Genomic DNA, 24,664 nt, shown 5'->3' on the forward strand with positions numbered 1-24,664 from the left:
AGTTTTGGGTGCATAAAATGAGATACTACAGAATTCTTAATATAATCAAACATGTAACTCTAGCTGATTCAAATGAAAACGTGATCAACAAAACATACAAATGGAGAAAAACTTCCTCACTTGCTGTTTGTTAGCTTTTTAATGGACCTTTACGTTTAAGTCCAGGTTGTACATTGTTTTATGAGTGGAGATTCTCACAATGTCAAAATCAGTTGTGATTAGACAATGCAAGTTTATATTGAAATATACATATTTGAGTTTGTATGTATTTTATTTTCATAAAACAAAGCAAAAGATTGGCCTATCTAAAGGTCTTCCAATGCAATGTCCTTATCACTGTGGAAACACTTGTAAATATTTCAGACTTTAGGATGTTTTATCTCTTGATTTTCTTTGTTAAATAACGAACATAATGAATTGGTCCTCCTCCATAATCAGTGTTTTTTAAACAGCAGGTCACATGCAGTTGTAGTCAGTTTAATAGACACGTAGGAATCTGGTAAATATTAAAACTACTGTTTCACAGTGATGTCTGTTACGTTCTTTCTCGGATATTTCACTTTTGGGTTGTAACACAATTCTCTAATAAAGACGCCCAACACAGCCTTGGCTGATTTAACAGTTAGTCTCTATATCAGTTTGTGGCTGCATTTACAAAGGAGTTGCAAAGGCTCAATTATAAGAGATCTCTGAGATCCATTATAATGAGAACTCCCATTTTTCTAAAGCACTTGTTATTTACAAATAGAGGACATTTTTAGGCTCACTGAGCATTCCAGCATTTACATTTGTCAGTGTTAGTTCTACATTGTTGAATATGTGTATAATCTGTTGCTGAAAAGAAGAAAAACTTGCAGGTCGTATCTTTTAGCGTTACAGCTAAAACATTCTAAACCTATCTTTTAATACAGCTGTTACAGGAATTCTCTCAGATGTTAGATAAATCTCAGCTGTTAAATGCCACATTATCACAAATTGAAAGTCATGGAAAATTGAGTATATATGAGGAAAAAGAAGCAGGGTAGAGAAAATATGATTGCGTTTTAAATGTAATTTCTTCATTGTGCTAAGGTCCACTGTTTTGTCACCGATAGGTATTTCAGCCTGCTTGCAATGTAAGAACGGAAAAAGACGTGCCAGTCACTGGTAGCTGGAGAGCCTTTTATCTGCTTTAACCAGCCTTTCTCATTAAGAAGTTTTTAAATAGAAAACTAAACCTTTATTTTAAATTTCTTCTAGGAAGATTGTCGCCATAGCACATCTCGTTTCTGTTTCAGTGGCAGAGAAGCTGGCACTGGTACAGGCTTTGAGGATGAGCTAGCCCGAGAAAGCTGGAAACAAAGGGAGAGCAGTGGCTCCTAATTTCTGCAGTGTTTGAGTATCTCCCTAGAAAGCTCTAGGAGCACAATGTACTTTTGCCTCTTTACAAGCCTGTTTGGCCGGAATGAGGGAGGAAGGACCCGAGAAACACGTCACTAGAAGATGAAGTTCTCTGTAAAGCAGATTAAATATTGTTGCAAAGAACAAAACGTAATTCTTATTTGAGCACACTACATGTGTATACCTGTATGTACATTTAAGAGCAAGAGTTCTTGCTTCCCATCCAGTGATCCCTTCATCAGCCCTGTGCATCACGACTGTCACTTCTGTTGGCACATAGCTGTGTAAATATTAATTATGAGTTCTCCAATCAGCTGAGCACAAGGAAACCTTTTTTGAAGGGATTTACCTCTTAGCCAAATTGCATGATATTTGTTAAACATCAGATGGGGGGAAAGTTGTCCATCTTGGGCCCGAATCAGTTTGGCTATTTGATTATTAGGCTATTATGACAGCTGGACTTATGCGCTTTATGCTTTTTTTGCAATGTTGCTTTTTTTGTTGTTTTGTTTTGTTTTGTTTTTTGGGGGGATAACAGATCTGTCAGTCTGTGCTGATAGAGCTTCCATAGGTAAACTGGAAAGCGTATGGTCGTACCAACTCTGGAGATAAAACCAGTGTTTCCACATCTGAGTAAAATCTGTTCTTTAGCTAGTGATCTGCTCACAAAGAGGAGCAGGAGTGCCAGTGCTTATGGCAGAAATTCGGCTAGATGAATCAGAACCTGTGCCTGAAAATAACCTCCTTTATTGCAAATGCATGTGGTGAGGCATCTTTTTTGGACCCCTTAGTGGCAGTGAACTATATTCTGTCAGGCCCAGGGTATGAGCTGGCAACTTCCCTCTTTTAAATATTCCCTTGAGCAGAGATCAACAAGTTTGCCAGTATCTGTCTTTTCCACAGCTCTTTTGGACGCAGCTGTGTATAAAAAGAAGTGAAGGACAATGAAATTGCTTGTCCAGTTTTCAAAAAAATAGTCCAGCTCTCAGGAGGCTTGTAATAACAGGATGGGCAGTCTGTGTTAGAGCAGAAATGTGCTGTGTATGTGCAGCCCGGGCCTGCCCAGATGGCTCGGCCCATTCGCGGGGCCTACTCAGCCCTCGCCGTACATGAGGTGACCCGGTGTGTCTGGTTTGTGCTCCCTGGTACCAGCTTTTCCATTATTGTGGATAAGATATAGCTTTTGGGGTAATATTCTCCTCACGTGTGGAGAAAATTCTGTAAAAATCCCCGGTACCGAGTTTCAGAGCGAATATTACTCCAGTTCCATGCAAGGCCAAAAATCCTCATTGGTTTTACAGACTGTTACCAAACTCCACAACAAGCTCTTATCTTGTGTATGTCAAGAGATGCTTGATGCTCTTTCTCACCAGACAAATTTTACAACTGGAACTTTTGCTGCTGGAACCCCTCATTTGTACTCAGAATTCAGATACCCGTTTCTCGCGGTTGTATTGACACTTATTTCCAGAGTAAATACAGTTAGGGTGTTGATTTTAAAGAAGGGGTCCTAGATCTAGATCTTGTGGATTTTTGTGTGGCAGCTAGGCAGATGTAGTTGTGCGAACTGCACACTTGGTTCCCGTATGTGTTACAAGTCCACAAATTCAACTGAGTCTAGAAACCAGTGATGTGGGCTCGAGATGGAAGTACCACCCAAAGGATTAGTTCAGCTAGGGAGACCTTCTGCCTGTCTTCAATGGGAGACATTGTTCTTTATTCACCACGCATTTAAGACATTAAGAGTTGAGTAAAATTGCATTGTTCTGGCCATGCTAGCTGTCACCAGCAGGGAAGATTCAGGGTCAGAGCAGATCCCTGCTTCCAGTGACGTCTGATCTGCCACCAGGCTGTGAGCAAGCTGAAATGTCTATTTGACAGAAAATAGAGACCTTAAAGCTCAGGAAAGGGGAATCCCAGGTAAATACAAACTCCTATTGTTATCCTGTTTGTACCAGCCAATTTGTTTCTATTTCTCTATGCCCTTTGGTGAGACAAGTGTCTTGCCAGAGGACTTGTATTATAACACACAGTTTGCAGCTAGAGGCTATGTGGGAGCAATTAGTCAGTTTTGAATGAATTACTTTGAAAGTTAAATTGTTCCTTTAATATAGTCTGTGTGCTTTTTTTTTTTTTTTTTTAAGTACCACGCTTGAGTTATTCTGATAGAGCTGATTGAATCAGACAGGGAGCACGTATTGGTTAATTAGATGAATATTTTAAACTTAGAAATATGTAATTGTAGATACTAATGTTTGTTCATGGAACTTGAATTGAAAAATGAATCGGCTTTAATTTCCTTTGTAAATATTACTGAAACTGCAAAATAATCCTTTTCTTTCCGATTTACTCAGTTCTTTAAATTCTTCCTCAGGGACTGTTGGCTTCTTGTAAACCATCGATATGCGTGATAAAATGCCCATGCCTGGAAAATTATATCCAGTTTGCAGCTGTTGTTGAGACCTGTTGCCTAAAGAAACAGAAGTTATTCTGTGTCTGTTCAGATTTCCAAAGTCAGTGAATATAAAACTTAAGATGCAGGTCAGACATGTACCTATAGAGGAAGAGATTTCCGATGTAAATAGAGATCTCCACAGAAATACAAAAGGACAATTTTTTTTTCCTTCTCAAATGTTCAAGGTTCAGATTTCCATGGACAAGGGTTCTTAGTTTTTTCTGTAGCTTGCTTATAAATCAGTGAATTTTTTCTTTGTAGTTTGGAGAACGTTCAGTATCCCTACCAACTCTACATTGCTCCTTCTACCAGCAGCACAGAGAGACCCAGCCCAAATGGTCCAGATAGACCTTTTCAGTGTCCAACCTGCGGGGTCCGGTTCACTCGCATTCAGAACTTAAAACAACACATGCTTATCCACTCAGGTAAGAAATGTTACTGCTTGCAAGAATCGCTAATTTACAGACTCACAGAGGTTTGCTCTCTGTGCAGCAAATACAGTAATGCAATTCTTTTTCAATCACCTGCCAGCTGCTAGAGAATTGATTTCAGAAAGATTGGGTAGAGAGGTATGTCTCATTGAATGCTTGTTTTGATACATCTGATCTGACTGATAGCTGCACTCATGGATAATTAGCATTTGTGTGGACTGAAAAAAATCTGATTGCCTGAAAGTCATCAGAATAAGTTATTCTCATTATAAAGATTTGAGGTGAAATCTCAAAGTGTACTTGGCTTTTTTATTATACTAAAGCAGTGACGTAGATTGAAATTTTTCCTCTTAGGTGTCATAATTGTCTGCTGTGTTGTAGAGGAGACTTGCAGCCATTAAAAATATGAACCATCTCGTGTCTTTGCATTGAAGGAATGTCATATGCTTTTGGATCTCAGAACTTTTGGAAGGATTGCAGGACAATTGAATTGGTTTGATAATCAATATAGTTACTACAGATAGTAGTAGCAGGTAGCATATGAATGTCTCCTCTGGGTTTTGATCCTCAAACAGTTGCATTCTTTTTGTATGAACACTTAATGTCTTTGCTATCAGTATTTTTCAAGACTTTTCAGCGGTATCCATCAAGAACATTGATGTTTTAGTGAATGAAAGGAATATCAAAGGGCTATTGCACTAAACAGTTTAGCATCTCCTAGTTTGAGATTGACACTTACCTGCACTCAGGTGCTGTACCATTTTAGGGCAGAGCAACCACAAATGTCAAGGCATAGTCTTTTCACTGTTGGTAGTTATTTGTCAAATGCCTTCAGGCAAAATGACCAGACTGTGTTTAGGCTAGCAGTAATAATATGCATTTAATATTTAAAAAGCAAACTGTGTGAGCATATCAGTTGTGAAATTATCTGAAGAAGGTTGCTAAAGTCATAATTGACAGCAGACAGCTTCAGCAAAGCATCTCTGGCTGACCTGTCAATTGGCAGCCCCTGCGCAAAGCTGGAAAAGATTTGAATAGCTGTTTTAGAGTAATTAGTGTGCGAAAGAAGCTCTCAGACCTTGGAAGCATTAAAAGTGTTTTCACATAAGCAAAAGGGCCGAAGAGATTTTCCTCAAACTATCTGAGAAAATAGATGCCCTTGAACAGTATAAAAGCATGAAAAGTTTTAGCTCCACAAGACGATATTCTAGAATATTAACTTGTTTTCACATGCTTAACAGGGAGTTTCAGTGTAACCTTAACTACAGCTTTCTCTGTATAAAAGCCCCAATTAAAAGTTCAGCTCCCACTTTGAACATAAGGAAAGCAGGGTGAAAGACTGGTGGAATTAACAGCCTGGACTGATGCACATTCAGCCCTTTGAAACAACCTTTTTTATTCCTTGACAGCCCTATTATGAATAGAGCTCCATATTCCAGATTCTTGACCTCACGTTTGGATTTCTACACTTTCTGGAGTTCAGACTTTTTATTAAACTTAACTTTTTGGTGATTCAGTCTTACGTTGTAATAATTCTGTTTGGGTGTGATTACGTACTCTCTGGCACAGCAGCGTGTTGCAGAGCTCATGGTTTAGGGTTGTATTAGTGCCTATACTAAGTGAAAAGTGAACTAGTATCAGAATGTCTAAATTAAAACAAGAAAAAAAAAGTGAGGCATGAACTTAAACCATCTTAGAGAGTTCTCTATCATGCAAAGTTGCTGAAAATTCTTGTATATAAGGGTTCCCACACAATATAAAGGCTGCTACTTTACCCTTTTATCACCGTTACAGGGGCATCCCTGTGCACAAAGTCCCCCCTGCCAGAACACTTCTCTGAGGTCAGAGGCAGCAAGAAAAAGGCGTTGCAATTAAGGGTAGTCTGATAATTGCATTGTTGGGAACCAGTCTGGCACAAGAATCTCCCAAGATCAAAGGAGTTCAAAGATGGTTTGAGGTGACTGCTGCATCAGATACTTTTTGGCTACGGCTCAGGATCTTAGCCATAGTTCAGACCATGGAAGTTTATGTTCATTTTAAACTGTGAAAAAGAAGAAATGTAACCGTTAAAGACAGGTTACAGTATTATGAAATATATTGGCAACTGGTTCCGAGAAATTGCAGCTATGTGCTAATTGTTTTGTCATTTTAAAGTTAACCAGAGTGTTTCTTCCTAAATCAGTACTTCTTTGTGACTGGCCACAGTTGCTGTCCTTTTGCTGTTAGAAATCTGGAAGGATTTTGCCGGTGACCTCTCATTACAAAAGGTGAACATTTTTTGCTCTCTCTTCTGCAGGCATTAAACCATTTCAGTGTGACCGCTGTGGGAAAAAGTTCACCCGAGCTTACTCGCTAAAGATGCATCGCCTGAAGCACGAAGGTAAACGCTGTTTCCGGTGCCAGATATGTAGTGCCACTTTCACTTCCTTCGGGGAATATAAACACCACATGCGGGTTTCCCGGCATATTATCCGCAAGCCTCGGATTTACGAGTGCAAAACATGTGGCGCCATGTTCACCAACTCTGGAAATTTAATCGTTCACCTGAGGAGCTTGAACCATGAAGCGTCAGAGCTAGCAAACTACTTCCAGAGCAGGTGAGGTGCACAGCAAAAACCTAACAGGGAAACTTGCTTTTTTTTTTTTTTTCTTTTTCCTTTTTTTCCTAAATCATCTTTTCCTGCTTTCAGGGCAGCCTGCTGTGCTTCTCATCAGGTTGTCAGCTAATTTCAGTCAAATTATTTCTTGCACTACTATCTGTTATATCTGATCTGTTTTACAGTGTATAAACTCTATGGGAGGGCATTGAAGAATCCAGTGATATGCAGAAGCTGCTTCTAGGCTACTTAATGTCTCTTTTCAGTAGTATCTATGGACAGGTTAATGGTGTTAAGCCACAGTATTTTATACTTTGCTATCTGTGGAGTTCTGTAAATGATGTAATATGCAAAGTCTTGTACACAGCCTGTTTGTTTACGTAAGAAATAGACTTGTGACTTCATTTTAAGTATTCGTTTGATGGTAGGTATTGTGGAAAGATTGCATGACTCCATACCTTCTCTTATATTTTTCATTTTCTAGGTAACATATTGCTAAATGAACGGAATAACAGGGTGTGATGTCTTGAAATAGTAAAAGCCAATTATATATTTGTTGTTTATCAGGGCCCAGAAGACTTGGCATGTTTCATAAATGCACTTCACTAAGGACTATTAAAAGGTGCTACGTGTGTTCTGTGATACCAGGCTAGCATTGTGCTCTCCTATTTAAATAAATGTTTGTAACCATTGGAATTTGATATAGCAAAACACGAGAGTGGATGAGGGAATTGGATCAAGATAGCCCTTAAATTTATAGAGAAGGTGCAGCTTTGTGTGTGAGTCATCTGTCTTCAGAAGCGCAAAGGAAATGTATTGTAAATGTTACAGCATCTACAAGGCTATCCCTCATGATTTCCAAACATTATGCTTTTTCTACTACAAAACATTTCAGCATTTTTTTCCTATTTGGTTATCTTAGAAGTGATGTTAAGATGAAAGAATTACAAAACAAACCAGGAAAGCCAGTCAGTGTTTTTCCAGCACAGTGTTGTTTAAAAGTACAAGTGCTTCGACTCTGTGGGTTTACACAGTTCTTGTTCTTAGGGCTTGCGCCAAAACTAGAGTGAAAACTCTTAAGGGATGATGCCATGATTGTGGTAAGCACTTTATTGCTGCCATCAAACAGATGAGAAGTACATGATTTTTAGTTGTCTATAGGCCTGCCTTTAGTTTGAATTTACAAACACTCGAGTTAGCATAGTTGATTGTTAATTTGGATTTGAAGCAGTGAATGCTGCTGCCACTGAAATAAGTTTACTGCTTTTAAATGGATTACAAAAAGGAAGCAAAGCATACAAATGCATATATAGATATAAAAAATACCTTGCTTCGGGATAAACTTACATTTCTAGTGTTGAACATTTGAAAAGAAAATTTATTGTCCTTACTGCTCATGCTCTGCAAATACTACTTAAGAGTTTGGTCGATTATCTTTGGATACACTCAACCAACAGTTGGTAAGAGTAAGCTTTGGAACTGTTGTCCAGAAAGAACTAAAATGGTGTGGATCAGGGAAGGAAATGAAGTTCATTTCTTTTCACACTAGTATGAGGTGTCCACGTCACAAAACACCACTGTAGTTGGCAGCCTCCTTGTACTTGCAGCAGAACCTGTGCTTCCTTGCCTCAAGCTTTTGTTTACAGCCTGGCCACTCTGAGCGCTACTGCTGTTTCTTGGGTGGATCTTATCTCAGGGGTGGAAAAGGCCCACATCTTTGCCAGTGCTGAACTCATTTTTGTTTCTATTTTTAAAGGTTGAGTGCTCCCTTTTTTCAGTGATCTTTTTAGTGCCATATGATGTTCCAGTCATTAACTTTCATTCTCATCAAGGTGATACAACCTAAATAAGAAGTTACCGTGTAGGAAATACAGATGCACAACAATGCAAAATAGATGGTGTTGAATAAAATTTTCTGTGTGCTTTAATGAGAACCAGTGAAGTATGCTGTGATGATCTTAGAACAGTGTGAAATGAGTATTTGGTCTCTATTAAATGCAGTATGTAGCTTGTGTGATGTAACTGATGCAAAGAAACTGATACCTCCAATGTTTGTGTGAGAAGTGACATTTCTCTTCTGTCCTTTGCCCCTCTTCTAGTGACTTCCTAGTACCGGACTACTTAAACCAGGAACAAGAAGAGACCCTCGGGCAGTATGAGCTAGGGGAGCATGGCTTTGAAAGCAACTCTTCTGTCCAAATGCCTGTCATTTCACAGGTCTCGTCAACTCAGAATTGTGAAAGCACTTTCCCCTTGGGGTCTCTGGGTGGGTTGGCAGAGAAGGAAGAAGATGTGCCAGAGCAGCCAAAGACTAACGCCACTGCTGAGGCAACCGCAGGTGACCCTCCGAAACCGGAGCTGTCATCTATTACTATTGAATAATTCATGGTTTGGTTTAATTTTTGTTCTTTGGAAAGTGCCTGTGTTTGGTCCTGTACATTTTAATTTAATTTTTTTTAAACAAAATTGGGGAGATTTTCCCTTTTTTACTTTGTAAGCTACGCTTTAAACAGAAAACTGCAACAGATGTTACATTATTTTTCATGACTGAATGATCACTTCTGTGAAAATATTTAAGACTGAATGCACAAAAAGATCTTGTCAGAACATCATGGAAGCTGTGATACACTTCTAAAGAAGAACAACTGATTCAGATCACTTTAACTATTTCTTCTTCCACAGTTAGAACAGCTCATTAAGTTTCTCTTGCTTCTGCAGACCCTCTGGTTAAGGGAAAGAAATCAGAGGAAACCTTTTTAAAATGACAAACAAAAGGATGCATTGGAAATCATTATTGAACATCTTTGACTAGTTTTGAGTGGATGCTTTAATCTTCTGCATAAAAAATGACACTTCCTATCACTGTGCCTGCTGTTTTTCAAAGCGCTTACTGTAACCCTTTTCTCGGAAATGGTAAGCATTTTTGAAACTAACAGTCACACACTTTTTAAAAACACATTGTCCCTTTTCATCTCAGATAAATCAGTTTTGACAAACCAAGTGATATCATGCCAGGTATTCCTACTTCTTATATTCCAGTCCTTTTAGAAACTGCTTGATCAAATAGCCTGTCTGGATTTGCCTGTCTAAGGTTAGGCATGGAAATACTATGGCCAGGAAAATTCTAGTGATGCATAATGAACTGAGGAGGATAGAGAAGTGTATATCCACACAAGCCTGATAAATATCTCATGACTGTATCTTTCTGTAGAAGGGAAACCATGCATGAAAATGAATGTTTTCCCGAAGTGAAATTCTTAAATCTTGGCCAGATTGTTTGCAGTTCTGGTCACTTCCCCCTGTCATAAATACTGTATTTTTACTGATCTCCAAAAGCTAACTAGAGGGAGTTTACAGATGGGGAAAAAAATGAGCTCTTTTGTGCATTATTGCACATTTTTTGTTTATACATATGCATGTATAGTTTCTGAGATTTTTATTAGTCTGTTTTTGGACAAAACAAGCAATTTATTCTCTTCAGAGGCCAACTTTCTAACCCAACAGGGAGTTGTTTACAGAAAGCCTATATAGTGGTGATGAATTGTTCCTGTTTCAAAACATTTTAAATCCTTGCCAACTCAGTTTATTAAAGGCCATTACTCCAGCTACATACACAGCTCAAGTAAGCAATAAATTGAAAGATTTGCAATTTCATTTTTTCCATATTTAGAAAAAGCTTCAAATTTAGGGTGTGGGATTTTCAGAGCAGTGATTCTTGTTTGTTGAGGCTGTTTGGGCTATAGTACTGCTTTGAAAGCTAAATTAGGAAATACATTAGGAGGTTTTTGATTTTTTTAATTGCTTCTGAAGTTAACTCGATGTTTGATGCCAAATGCCTATAGCCTACAGATGACATGCTGAGAGAGTAGGTATTACGTGATCTTAGTATTCCAAAGGCATGATATACTCCCTTAGTTTTGAATCTTGATTTTAAATTACTGTTTTCTATCTGGATTTGCTTTATGCAAACACGAGGAGGAAATGAAACCGATGGAGAAAGGTTGCTCTTGAAGAAACAGAAGACACTAAAGTCATATTATATTGCAAGATCAATTTGTATTCAGTTAGCTTAGGTGGCTCTGATACTCTGTAGGTCTGAGTTGTTTCTACTAATAGCCAGCTTTTGTAAAGAAAAAAGCTTATTGCCCTTTGGAAAGAGCTTAAAAGGGTTTCAGTGACTTTAACAATTCTTCTCTGCTGTGTTTTAGGTACAAAACATACTAGTTAAATAGAGGGAAAACAGTCAGGATTTCAGTCCTTTCCAAGTTACTGGAGTGAAGTTTCTCCACCAGATTCGAAGGGTGTTTTATAAACATGCTGCAAAGAAGTTCTCTGCTACAATTCAGTCTTGCTGTCTACCTTTTGTACGTCTTAAAAGGGCTTGAAAGAGAAATTGTTTTTTAGGGATACTGTACTGTGAGTCAGTCCAGTGTCTTTTTGATGGGCTGAACTTAAAGACCAGTTCTCTTCCACTTCTGATTTCTGTAACTGAAAAGCCAGTGAGACAAGGAGATGCCTTTTTCTGAGTTTTCTCTTGACTTATAGGGCTATGACACTGAACTCAAATATAGGGTTTTCTTTTTTGTGATAAGTGTTATTTGTCTTTCCAGGTATATAAGAATCCTTTGTGATTCTTGTAGCAAAAAGTACTTACACAGAAACACAGTTTCAGAATGTACAGGTGTAATATTCAAAGGTCAGATGTAGATGGGCATAATCTTCTATTAGAATATGATAATTTTCACCCATTAGATACTTTGCTAAGAAATTTGTTGGTGAGGAGATGTGCAAATACAGAACAGACATATCTGGATATTGCATTTTTAAAAGACTTAAAATTTTGTGTCAGAAGGCAAACTGCCTTCTGAATACCAAAGAGAAATTTAAAAAGTTAAAAAAAAAAAAAAAAAGAACAACAAAAAACAACTTTGTAGCTCTAATCTGTTCTTCCTTGAGAAGAAATGAGTATCATTAACTGTTAACACCTTGGTACAAGACAAGTCTTGGGTTTTGTTTTTCATTGCAGTGTTACACATTATCTTTTCAGCCCTGTAATCTCTGTGTAACATCTGAATTTTTTTTCTCACTTTTCAGTCTCATTTCACTGCAGGGACAGTAGAGTTCTTAGAGGGTTTATTTGTTTGTTTGTTTTAGGGTTAGGCTTATTTGTTAACTTTCCTGTTTGTAATTGTTTCTTGTTAATATCTCTTTTCTCCATAGAATTTACCACAAATTAAATACAAATACCCTTTTATTTCTCCTCCCTAACTTGTTGGAAGTGTTCAGTTCTTTGGAATGCTGGTGTTCTTCACAGGAGAGATGTAAAAACATAAAACATCATAAAACAAGCTCTGTTGCTAATACTTGGATTCCAATTTGAGTGAGATAGATATCTAACTAAACTAGAAGAAACTTGCCTTAAACTGCACTTGGGATTAATCCTAAAGGTTCTTTCAACACATTATCAGAGCATTTTGAACCCTGGACTGCATTTTCATATCACCCCCTCCCACCTACCCTCACCCTCAAAAAAAAACCTACCCTAAGTTATTTGGTTTGCATTTATAGGTGTGCGTGACTGGGATCACAGAATAGTTGAGATTGGAAGATTGGAAGGGACCTCTAGAGATTGTCTGGTCCAGACCCCCTCCCTGCTCAAGCAGCAGTCAGCAAGGACAGGTTGCTCAGGACCTTGTCCAGTCAGGTTCTGAATATCTCCAGAGATGGAGACTCCATGATTTCTCTGGGCAGTCTATTCCACTGTTTGACCACCGTCACCTTAAAAATGTTCTCGTGTTTAAATGGAATTTCTTGTACTTCAGCTTGTGCCCACTGAGAAAAGTCTGGCTCCATCTTCTTTTCATCCTCCTATCCATTAGTTAGACACGTTGGTAGGGTCCCCCGAGCCTTCTGTTCAAAACAGTCCCAGCTCTCCCAGCGTGTATCGTGAGATGCTCCGATCCCTTCACCATCTTCCCTTCCCTTCTAAGTGGTCGAGAATTTCTTCCAAATAGCCACACGTAAGACCCATTGCGGCAGTTTCTGCCCCAGTGAGTTGTCTCCACATTCATTCACAAGTGACGTAAATGTGTTTTACTTCTGTGTATCCTTCTATGCAGTACCATTCTTTGCACTCAGTGGAAAATCCTTTCCTCACCCATTTATTTTGCAAGTAGAGTGCCTTCACTGCCACAGAACTAGCAAGATTCTGCCGTATGCTGGGGTCCCGGGTTCTTGGAGTCTGATTGGGGTCTTTCTCCCTTGCACGTTGTGCAGTATGTCTGATGAGAACAACGGGAAAGCAGGGGAAAGTGTTGTTTTTTTTTTCTCTGACTGAATGTGGTGTTTCAGAAGAGGGGATAACATTCAGAAGCTATCTCTTTCCCCACAATAAGTGGAAGAAAAAAGAAGTGCTGTTTTAGCTGTGTGGGAGATCTGGCCAAATCGTAAGGGTTTGTTTTGTTTTTTTGATGCAGACATATAGCACAACTCCCCTGGAAATCCATGGGGATGCCTTCACATTCAGCAAATTAAGCTCCCTGTCAGAACTGCTTTTCTTACACCACATTAAAAAAAGATGTGTGTTCCTGATGGTTTGTCTGTCTTGCTACAGTTTGAGTTCAGTTGTCAGGCTCGCAGATAGTGTAGTCAAGTCTCTCATACTGAGAGATTAGTAGACTAGGTTATTGAAAATGGTTCTGGGTTCACATGTTTCTTGAGTCTAAAAGGTGTGAATTTAAACTTTTTTAAAAAGTACTAGCTGCCAATGCAGTAAAATATATTTTATAAGACTATGATCCCTATATGTCCCTTACGGGATAAAATTTTATTGTTTTTAAGCTATGGTTTAAAGTTTTTATATGAGGGCTTCAGTTGCTTCTTGGTTGCTGGCTTTCCCCTCCAGCCCCAGGACATAAGAGCACTGAGACTATTGCCAGTCTCTCTCTGAGACGCACCATGAAGCATTTTATATGCAAATAGAACGGGAGCTTTGTGCACCCTGCAGGGATGGAGAAAATGCAGATGTAGGAGCGCCTGTTGCTCCTAGGTCCATTGCAACTTCCACACCATCAGAATAAGGAAAATAGCTAATTTTCATTCAGCTCGATTAAGTTCGAATTTTGCGTACAAGGTGAAACCCAACTTCGGAGGGTTCTCATCTCCAATTACGGACATAATAAATTCCATAGCATCTTGATGACAGATAAGAGGGTTCAAGGCCAGACTGCGCCTCAGCCACATCAGAGGTCCCTAGTGAGGAGAGTCGGTTCAAAGTATTTGAGGAAATGTACCATAAAAAAACAAATGTGAAATTTTTTTAATGCAACAGTACTTAATTGCTCTGGGTTTTTGTTAACTCAACGTGTGCTATCACAGTAATTCAGTGCCCCACAGGTCTCAACTACAAATCTGGTTGCACTAAAAAAAAAAAAAAAAAGAGAGCCGAATTAGTTTCTGGTGCTGCCAGCCTGTGTGGCTACTGTACCTACAGTCTTCCTGAGGGTTGCTGAAGTCCCCAGAGGAGTGATTTTGTTTAACCATTCATTTCGCTGATGCATGCTTTTGATATTCTGACTTATAGCCCTGGCTACACAAATTTCTTGGACAGCTTCTTTGCCCTGTTCCTGCAGTGCCTTCGCTCTAGGTGCTGCCCTGTGGTGAAACCCTGAAGAGGGAAAGAGTAAAGCTGGAGGAAAAATGTGAAATAAATTATTGTTGGGCTTCTTTGTGCATTTTAGTAACAGTGAAACCCCCTTAACTGTGCCAGTCTCCGGTCACCAGCCGTATATCCAGTCGTCATCTCATCCACAGTACAGCTTCTCTTGTTGATGCTGGCCACAGCTAGATTACTTGGCATGTTTATTGACTTAACAGAATTGTTTTTTGGTTTTGGTTTTGTTTTTTAATGTATACGATGTTTAAATACACTTCACATTTTATATAATACTATCTGGCTATTAGTATTTTTCAGGAACCATAGTTCTTGGTGGCTATATATATTTTTGTGACTTTTTTTGTAAACTAAGTGCCGTTTCAACGTTACAATCATTTTTAGAGTTATTGTAATCAATGTGAATATCATGTTTTTTCAAATCTGTTCTGAGCCTGTAGTGTTTGCTTTGTGATCATATGTGTAATGTATATATTCTGTATAGTTACATTGTATTGAAATACTAGCTTGTTTGATATAAGAAAAGTATGTATTGGGTACCTTTTTGCTAGCCTGGTTGTTTAATCTTTAAAAAAAAATGTTCTAAAATACAAAAAAAATTATCCAAACTGGTCCCATTATAGGTCAAAATTAAGGGGGGAGAAAAACTAGTTTTGAGTGTCTTTGGATAGAAACATGAAGCTAAGATTTTTCATTAAAATATTAATGTTTTATGGAGTATATCTTTGCTTTGTGTCGTTCTTTAACTACACCAGACTTTGTCTTATAGTACAAAAGACTTGACCTTGTGTAAGAAGGTGCAGCTCTGTTGCTAGAGCTACGTTCTCTTATAACTTTTGCTTATAATTAGTCTCAAAATAGTTGAATATGAGGAGAACTCACTGTTGCTCAAGCTGTCTTTGGAGGAAAGGTAGTTTAAAACAGACCAAGCATTAATAAACGATTGGAGGAGTTACATGAGTAAAGAGTATTAAGAGTAAAGTAAACATTGTTTAATTTTCCATTGTATATTACATTTCCTTTTGTTAATGTTCTCTTTTAGGCTGCATTCTGCAAAAGCGGTGGGGCCATCTTTTGAATGGGGCTTTATTGATGGAAAGCCAGTCAAGAATGAGGCTAATCAAATTAGTCAAAGGAGAAGATGTTTAAAAAGGACAGTAGACAGAGTCATCGTGATCACAGCCATGCGCTTCAAAATAGTCATAAAACAGCCAAGAGTCATGGGATTTAAAATATACCTCTGCTGTTTCTGGCAACCCTTGCAATTAAATTAATTTGCCTCCTACAGACCCACCTGTCTGACCGAGCAGGAATGCCGGCTGGATCAACACATAGCTAGGGCACAGGTAGGAAAATGGAAGTTTTGTAATTACTTGGCTGAAATGATTATAACTCTGCCCAGTAACCTATATGAATAACAAGCAGGCTGACGTGATTAATGCGCTAGGAGTCAAATTGTGTTCAGCATCTGACATGGGAGTGAAAATAAATAAATAAATAATGGGAAAGCATTCCACAGTGCAGCGTAAGCAGCCACAGTGAACCTTGGATAGAGAGGGTTGAGAGTTATAAATTCCGATTTCTCATATTCCTCGGGACCTTGTATAGGGACAGAAGTATTTTATCAAAAGCATAATTGGAAGAGGGAACATATCTGGGGAAAGCTTTGGAGAGAATTAAAGTTTGAAATGTAAAGGCTTTGACTCCATTGTTCTCCGGCAAAAGAAAGAATTTATTTGCTTTGAAGACAGACTGCAGTTAGGAGTATGCAGTGATGTTTAGCAGACCATTACAAATCTAAAGCCTGTATGACTGTATATGAACATACAGTGTCATAAAGCTAAGGCAAGACTGTTAAACTGCATGCCTTTGATGGATATCGAGGTTCAGCCTTGTGACTGAAGTGGATTTTTGCAAAGCACAGCCATATGTTTAAGTTTAGCATGAAGCATCTTTTAGAGATCCGTAACAAAGCAAGTGTACACTATCAAAGATTTTCTGTGGATTACTTACAGCATTTAAGCATTTTGTTCCTGACAGTAATGAAGTACCATTTCTTTTGCACAGAGGAGAGCAGCTGAGATGAGATTGAATTCATAGCTACTGAGAATGTAATAGAGCAGGGACCAGAGCTCTCCCAGGGCTTACTGCACCATTCCTTCGTATGTGATACCCTGGTGAAAATGGAGCTGCTAAGAGGAACCTGCCTTGGATCATGTATAAAGCGCTTTTCCCAAGCTGCTTGTGCATGCAGCATCTCCAGAGTTCAGAGCGTAAGTCTGTCATCATCATTCTTAGAGCGCAGATTGCTGTGAGACCATGAGCAAGCAGAGCAGGGGTAAGTGTGTACATTAGAGCTTCAGTTACAGCTCAGAGCTCTTCTGAGAAGTAGTTTTTCAATTATTCTGATTTTTTGATATATTAACACTTTTCAGGGAAGATATGGATCCTCTTGTATAGCCCTTACTGATAGTAGTCCAGATTTTCCTCGTTGCCTTTCACAAATCCTTTAGAAACAGGCCACAAACTCCCAGTGAAAACCATGTGTTCAAAAACCACTCTAAAGGCTTGAGTCAATCTTTGATCATGAGCTGTCTTCGTCTCAGTCAGTCTCCTGGTGAAGCTATGAGAGTAGCTCCTGGGGCATCTATTTGTATATCTCACTTGAACCTTCTGTAGGAATTTTGAAGTTAACGATCTCAGCATAAGCGAGCTCCTTTGCCCAACTGTATGTTAATTTGTGTGGCTATGCCGCTATCACCGACTCTTAGATCCCCTGTTGTTTTGGATACAACTGTTCTTCATAGTCGTGATTGGATTTACGTGGGAGTATCTCTGAGAATACATCCGCTGCATCTGGCTCAACTGCATTCCCAGTCTTCCATATGCTTGTATAAAACTCGATGCTTAGGTCAAGTGTTTTGTAATACTTCCATCATTTAGAAGATAACAGTTTTTTTCCCACAAAGTACTGCTTGTTCCCCTGTACACACGCACGCGCGCGCACGCACAATCTGTATGTGCTCATTCAGAAAGAATTTTGAACAAGAAGCATATAAAAACATCGATTGACCAACTCTTTCCTTGCTGCTTCCCTACAGCCGATATTGCTATGCTTTTCTTGGTTGATTCTCAATTGGCTGAAACAGGTTACTAGCCTAAGACTCCAGCAAGAACCTTGCTTCGCTTTTCTCATAGCCCTTACAAACTTCTCTTGCGTTTGGAGTGAAAAGCAGAGGCATGGTTTCATGTGATCCTGTGCTCATCCCTAAACAGAGAGGCAGGACTTAAGGCCAAGATATTCATCGTAAGGGAGCAGACATATTTTGTGGTCTTGAGATATTTTTATTTTGGAGGAGGGGAATGTGAATGGCACTTCAGTATAGTTTTCTCTTTAGTTTTTTCTTCATGTAGACTCTGACATTTTCCAGACCATTTCTAAGAAAAGCCAATGTCAATTACAAATTACTGTTAAGCATGAAGTATCATCAAATAAATATGGGCAGTATTCGTTTACACTAAAACAAATACAGTCCCTAATTATTTGATAGACTGCAGTGTAGTATAGCTTTCAAACTATCTTGGACCCAAGATACCTGTGAGTATGTCCCTGGCACTCAAATCTCTAGAAAAACAGAAAACTAGTGGTAAAATGGATCATCCGAATGCTTTGCAGAGAGGGGAGACGTCTCCCAGGTAAGTACACCTCCGAGTCAAAGAAGAATGAACAGAAATGTTGGGAGAGGAGCAAGGAGACTACGATGTGTTTACGGGCTGGTGAAGGAGATGACTCAATTCCGGGATCATTTTATGTATGTAAATGAAGAAGGCATTTTGACATGCGTAGAAGAAGAAACAATCCCTCAGGGTTTGCTACTACATTGCTGAAGGGTAACAGTCCACTGGCTTCAGAAGAGCAAGGTAAATTACAGTCCCAGTCCACTTAAGCATTTAAATAGTCGGCCTTTCCAGAAATGTGTTTAAATTGTTCTTTAACAGCTTACCCATTTTGTGAACTTTACTTCTTTAGTTGTTTCTCTGACTCAGCACAGTGTATTTTATATCCTGTGTATTACCGGGGTGCACAGAACTGTTTTTGGAGACTTTCTGTGCATAAACAGAGCCCTGCACTGTGTAAAACAGAACTGGAAAGAAAAGACACCAAAGCACAGGATTAATAGACATCAGAGTTTGGAAAACCAAAACATCTCTGCATTGTTGAACTTCATCTCCCCACAATTTAAACGAGAAAAATAACAAAAATCCTAACAAAACCTTTTATATAACTTCAGTGTTACAGTGATCAGTTTCAGGGTTGACGTGACAGCAATTATAAACAACAGTTATGCAACTGCCTTCTCGATTGAATTGAAATTAATACAGAGAAAGAAAGAGCCAAACAAAAAGAAGTGGCGTTGGGTTGACTTGTTATGTTTTAAAATAAAAAATGCTCAGATCTGCCTCTTTTTCAAAAGTGAGCACAAGCCCAGGATGAAAAATCTTGACGAACAGAGAAATAAACTGCTCTTAAAAATTCTATTTGTGTTAGAGGCAGAATTTTGTTTATCTTCTAAGGCTTGCAGCTTTTTTTTTTTTTTTTAAATCTAACAGTGAGGTAATTCAACATTTTAATTTTGAGTTCCTTCTATTTTAAAATTCCTTTTAAAAGCTGTAACACGTCGTTTTCCTGGGTATTGCGATTGCAGTGTCACTGATTCCCGCTGAGGTGAAGGCCCACATATACTTGTTGGCATACACATTGTTTCCTCCACTTGCCATCTGGCAGGCGCTCAGATGTTTTTGAGTGGAACTGAAGGCAACATGGCTGCTGCACATTGCACGGTCAGCATCTGGTGTCTCAGAGAGGAATGCTTCCTTAGAGCGAATACCCATTTGGTAGTATGTGAATTCATGTTAAAAAAAAACCAAAACACACAGGGAAGTTCTTTGTCCGGCTGGCTGTACTGGCAAAGCCCAAGTCCTGCCTCTGTTGTTACAGGAGTTGTACCTGACTCATTTTCTGTGATCCATCTGGTAGAGGCAGGATGCAATTACTGTACAGCACCATTAAAGGCTTAGTGCAGACATGAGCTAACCTCCTGGAATTAATTTGCCATTGTGAGGTAGATGTAGAAAACAATGCCAAGGTGGATCTCTTATCAAAGAAAGCCTGTGGCTTTTCTGTTCCTCCGGTATTTTTCCAGCTGATCCAGGGAGCAGCACATTCAAGAAGAGATGGGGAACAAGACATAAACCTGTTTCTTTGCTCATCCTTGCCTCTTCCACCTTGAGCAATAGGATGCAGAGGAGCCTCCAGCTTGTTGCTACCACCGGGAGAGGAGGAAACAGATTTTGGAGGCTCCTACACAAAATGGGTTTCTTACACATCCCACTGATGTGTATGCTAGTGTGAGTCATCCAGTGAATTTACTACCCTATATGCAACAGGTTCAGTGAGCAAAGTGCCAAAGACAACCCACAGAACATAGCACACTCGCTAGTCCTACGTGCGCAGTCAGATGTGATGAGCCTTTGTACTGGATTTCCTACCAGCTTTGCCACAAGTTGACATTGGACAAGTGGCTTCATCCCATGCAGCCTTATTGTTGAGGAAAAAAACTGATCTCAGAGCTACCTATCTTAGCTGTTGAGTTTCCAGATGCCACTTGTTTACACTTGTCTTTTTGCATATTACCTTCAGTGTGCTGCTAGGTGTCATGAATAGTGTGCTTTACGCTGCCGTCTCACTGCCCTCGCTTGCCTTCCCTGCTTTCTTCCCTCGGTCTGTTGCTGTGGCTTGTAAGGGAGCGAGGAAAGAGTGAAAGCTCACATGGCCTTTGACATCTTTCCAGGCCAGTAATAAAGCACTGGGAGGTTAAGTTTTATGTTTTGCTTAGCCTTTCCCTCTGGAGACATGAAAAGAATTATAGGAGTTTGATCTATTGTGTGGCTAGGCAACTGTGATGGGTGCTTTATTAAAGTCTATAGCAATCAAGCTAACACAAACCAGAACCTTTCTGTGTAGCTTTATGTAACCCTTTAAAAAGTGATGGATGTTTTGCGGCAGGAGTGGAGGGAAATCAGTAGGTTAGGTCAAACTGCACGACATGATAACCAGAACAATTAATAGTACTTACTGCGAAATAGCAAGCTTTTGGCTCCGCAGATATTAAACGGTTTATAAACCAGGACAGATAGCCTTTAAAGTATGGCTCTGATCAAAAGAGTGGCTATAGAGCCCTCAGTACAATAAAGCTGTTCCATGGAGATCATTCTTTTCCATGTCTGTGATGTTTTAAGTAGTTTTTTTGCTACTGGTTTTGCTCCTCTTTGTCTCTGCGCTATAGGAGCAGTGCAGTTTGGGGGAGGGTACCGGATTCCTTTCTTTCAAGAACTGGCAGCTGAACCAGTGGCAATGGGGCCTTTTCCCCATCCGTTGCCATTTGTACAAATTCACTGAATCAGCTGCAGAGCTGTAAACAGGCATGATCTGTTTTTGTCTTTGTTCCTAGCGGTGATGCCAGAAACCCTCCAGCTTGAATTCCCGTCGCAAAGTGGGTCTGCAGTACCCGTGTTCTGAAAAAGCTTTTCTTTTGTTTGCTGTCCAACACAGAGACTCTAAGCTGGATGTTGGGAGACACAAAGAACCTAACAGCACAGAATGCAACTCGCTTGATATACCAGGGTACATTTTCTTCACCCTCAGCACCTTGGCTATTTTGATACCTTCATTAACTCGAGACATTCCATTTTCTAGGTATCGGCTAGTAGACCAAGCAGCTACTTGTCTGCTGCTCTTCCTTCCTAAAACCAGAGAAAGAGGAATCCAACCTCAGCAGGGAGAATCAGAAGAGGGAAGAATCAAACCACAGCAGGAAGACTTAAATGGCAGAAGGCAATTTGTGCTGTACAAGTATCGCTCTCAGCAGCATACAAAAAACACAACCTCCAGGATCTCTTTGCCATCTCAGTCTATGCAGTCTAGCCGTAAGTCTGCACTCTGCCTTCTCATGCAGTAACTTAGTGTTTTATGCAGAGCTACGTGCTGTTATGGCTTTCTCTTACACAGGGTGCAGCCACATCATTTCAGGGTTTCTCGAGCTGTGAGATTGGCACCTAAGTGTTCTAGTGCACTTAAAGACTGAGGTCCTCATGCCTGTAACATTATTTGTACAACTGCATAAAGTTCGGTACTGTGATTTTTTTTTCTCAGGGGTGTCAAGTACATCCTCTTTTCTCATTAAAGCTAACTCAATTCTTAAACTCCTGAAGAAGAGGCCGGGGTTAAGAAGAAGTGGAGTAACGGTTTTCTAAAAGCGCCTTTTTTTTCCTGACTTAGAAGAAAAGGTATTTTCAATACGTTAACATTTTTCACAAAGAAGACACAGCTCCCTGCAGGACTCTGGCTTAGCTCTTTGGCAAGCTTGGGAAACCAGTATTCCCTTACTTGCATTCAAGTCATGTTTGGTAGTTTGGCTTTAGGTCAGAGGGGGTTTGTAATAGCTTTGAAAACTAGAAAACAGTCCCTTGTTTCTCCTTACGAAAACTGAAAGGAGCTGCGCTGGAAGATGGGAACCCACCATAAAAGTGCATCAAAAAGGCCACGAATTTGCAGCCCTCTCTCAGCTAAGCCATGTGTAGTTCCACTGCCATAACCATGGAGCAAAGTGCTTGCCCTCGGTGTTCTATTTATAGAAAACAACTATAATATCATTAGACCAGGAGAGAGGCTGGACTTATTAAATCGCATTACCATATTGGCAGAGTTTAGATTCCTGTCCTGGAAGAGTGTCCTTAACAAAACAGTCTGCCTAATTACCCCTTGGTCCAGCAGCCTTGAGTGAGAAAAAACAGATTTTGCAAAGTAAAACTGATTCAGCTGTTACCTTTCCAGTCCACTGTCCTTAAACAAAGCAGTTGCATCTCTCCATAACCTTGTAGTGAATGAACTTCAACTCTCTCAGCCAAGTCTGAATTTAGCTTGTGTTTTTTTTTTATCTCCAGAGGTGTTTCATTAGCTCAATTACAAGTGACATGTTCCACTATGCGCTGCTGACTGAAAAAACTCAGCCAACGTAAATCCCTCTCCAAATAGAATCCAATTAACCTCTTACTCCCCCTTCCTTTAATCCCCCATGCCCCATGACTTGTTCACAGCCACTCCTTTTAAAGAAGACCAAAATAAACTACTTGAGGTAACTATGCACTTAACAACTGAGGTGTTTGTACTTGCTTTTTTGGTTCACTTGGGCTCGGGTGTATGCAGTTATTGTTCAAAAACCGAGAGCCTGTGTTTTTTTGATGGCGTCCAGTGACAGTTCTTTGTTGCACAAGTCAGTGTTTGGGCAAGAGTCTGCCCCTAGGTTTGCTGTGTGGGTATTTTCTGTGCCTCACTGTCCCCATCTGTAAAGGACAGGCAGTGATCCCCAGTAACATTTAGAGAGGTTGTTGAACCCATTGGATGCAGACCACTGTGTAACTGCAGAGACCACCCAGGGACATACTTGGTGTTATGAACGTGCTCGCTAACGATTCATTTTGTTTATATGCACTTCAGACCTTGGTTAAGCATTGCATGTGGTTAAGGTGCCTGGGTGTTGCGCTGGCTTCTGCTTGGGGCTGAGTTTTGCCCTAGATCCATTAATGTTTTGGCAGCAGTGCTTCCTCACTGGTGTTGTCAAGACAGTTAGATGCTGAAGTCATCAGTAAGGCATATAACCCTAAATGGATAGGTTGGATCAGTGACCTACTTTAGCATACAAGTCTTGCACAAGCCTGACCTTCTCCCCATGATCCGCCCTGAGACCTCAGCAGCACAACCCATCCCAAAGTGTCCTGCGTGTTGTTCTGGTCAGGTGTCGAAGGCTCACTAGCAAGGCAGCAAGTCCATCAGCTGGGACCAGGAGCTGTGATTTGGAAACCTGGAGTGCTTGATTAGGCTACAGGCACGCTTTGCAAATCCACACAAACATCTCTTTTTCCTGGCTTTTTTTTTTTTTCCATTGTATCCACAGTCTGTGTCCCAAAGAACTTGTGTTCCCTGTGAGTTAGTGGTAGGATTATTACTGGCATTTTGTCTGCTTGCGTGCTCCAATGAGATCTCAGTCTGGGTTGAGATTTAGGCTGCAGCAGTTGCTGGGTTTTGTTTTGTTCTGCTAGCAGAAGGTTATTTTAAAAATAATGTGTAAATAATATATATTTTTAACAATGTTTAAATTTGTTTTCATCTTCTAAGCATTTTCCTCCAAATGTGACTGCAACAAATAAGCAGTAACACTCAGAGAGAGAGTGGTATAAATCTGCTAATGAGGACAAACCAGCCCAGGGGAGTGATGAGAGCAGGTTCCACCAGAGGTAAGCAGAGGCCTGGCACCCCATAAACTGAGAAATACAGTCAAAGACATACCGATAGACTCAGTCTCTTCTGATAATGATGCTTTGTGCACTCTGTGGGTCTTAGATTAGCACGATCAAACCCTCTGCATTCCAAGCAAAGCTAGTTTTGGAAGTGTTGCTACAAACTGCAACGTAAAGTTTCATGTCTTTGTTGGGTTCCTCTTTTTATTCCTTTAAGTTTGAATTGCCTGACAAACTTGTTTCCTAAGAGTCTGGTGTGTGGACTGACATCGTGGGTGCCATATTACTGCCCAAACTGAGTTAGTGTGGGATAGACTAGAAAAGTAGACATCAGCCTTGGGAAGGCTGAGAGGTTCTGGATGGTTGTCAGAATGAATGTCAACGTGGTGTTTGGTGGGGTAACACAGGCAAGGCGTCCAGACTGGTGCGTGCCTGTATTTATTTATGTGCCTTCATTTGTGCTGCCTGTTGAGTGATAAAACAGGCTGAATGCTCTGTAACGTGGGAAGGCAGAGATGAGGCTATACTTAAATGCAAAGTCAATACAGAGAGAACTAGTCTGGTCAGGTTTTCCACAGACAATTATCTATTTATTCTCTTCATGTAACATCTCCAAATCCTTTTTTGGCTTTTCTGCTTTTAATTCCCTTCTCTTCCCCTAAGCTGAACATCTATCCTTCCTGTCTCCTGCTGTCTAAAGCCCATTCATGCCAGTGGTCCCAGCAGCCTTCAGACAAAGCACGTGCCTCCCAGTTTCCCTTGCCGTCAAAAC

The 24,664-nt window shown here is 39.9% G+C and overlaps 1 protein-coding gene across 4 annotated transcripts in view; it reads left to right on the top strand.

The window, feature by feature from the left end:
• Positions 1 to 15,252, top strand: part of ZBTB44 (zinc finger and BTB domain containing 44) — a 41,838-nt gene extending 26,586 nt beyond the window's left edge. The window contains exons 4-6 of one of the 4 annotated variants that reach the window (XM_040534633.1): positions 4,097 to 4,260; positions 6,563 to 6,863; positions 8,963 to 15,252. In XM_040534633.1, the coding sequence (XP_040390567.1) occupies positions 4,097 to 4,260; positions 6,563 to 6,863; positions 8,963 to 9,245 (748 nt within the window). In that variant the 3' untranslated portion in view covers positions 9,246 to 15,252. The remainder of the gene's footprint in view (positions 1 to 4,096; positions 4,261 to 6,562; positions 6,864 to 8,962) is intronic. The other 3 variants (XM_040534636.1, XM_040534635.1, XM_040534634.1) reach the window with 3 other exon arrangements.
• Positions 15,253 to 24,664: the final 9,412 nt, after the last annotated feature.

The sequence above is a fragment of the Cygnus olor genome, chromosome 22, assembly GCF_009769625.2.
Source record: "Cygnus olor isolate bCygOlo1 chromosome 22, bCygOlo1.pri.v2, whole genome shotgun sequence".
NCBI classification, from domain to species: Eukaryota; Metazoa; Chordata; class Aves; order Anseriformes; family Anatidae; genus Cygnus; species Cygnus olor.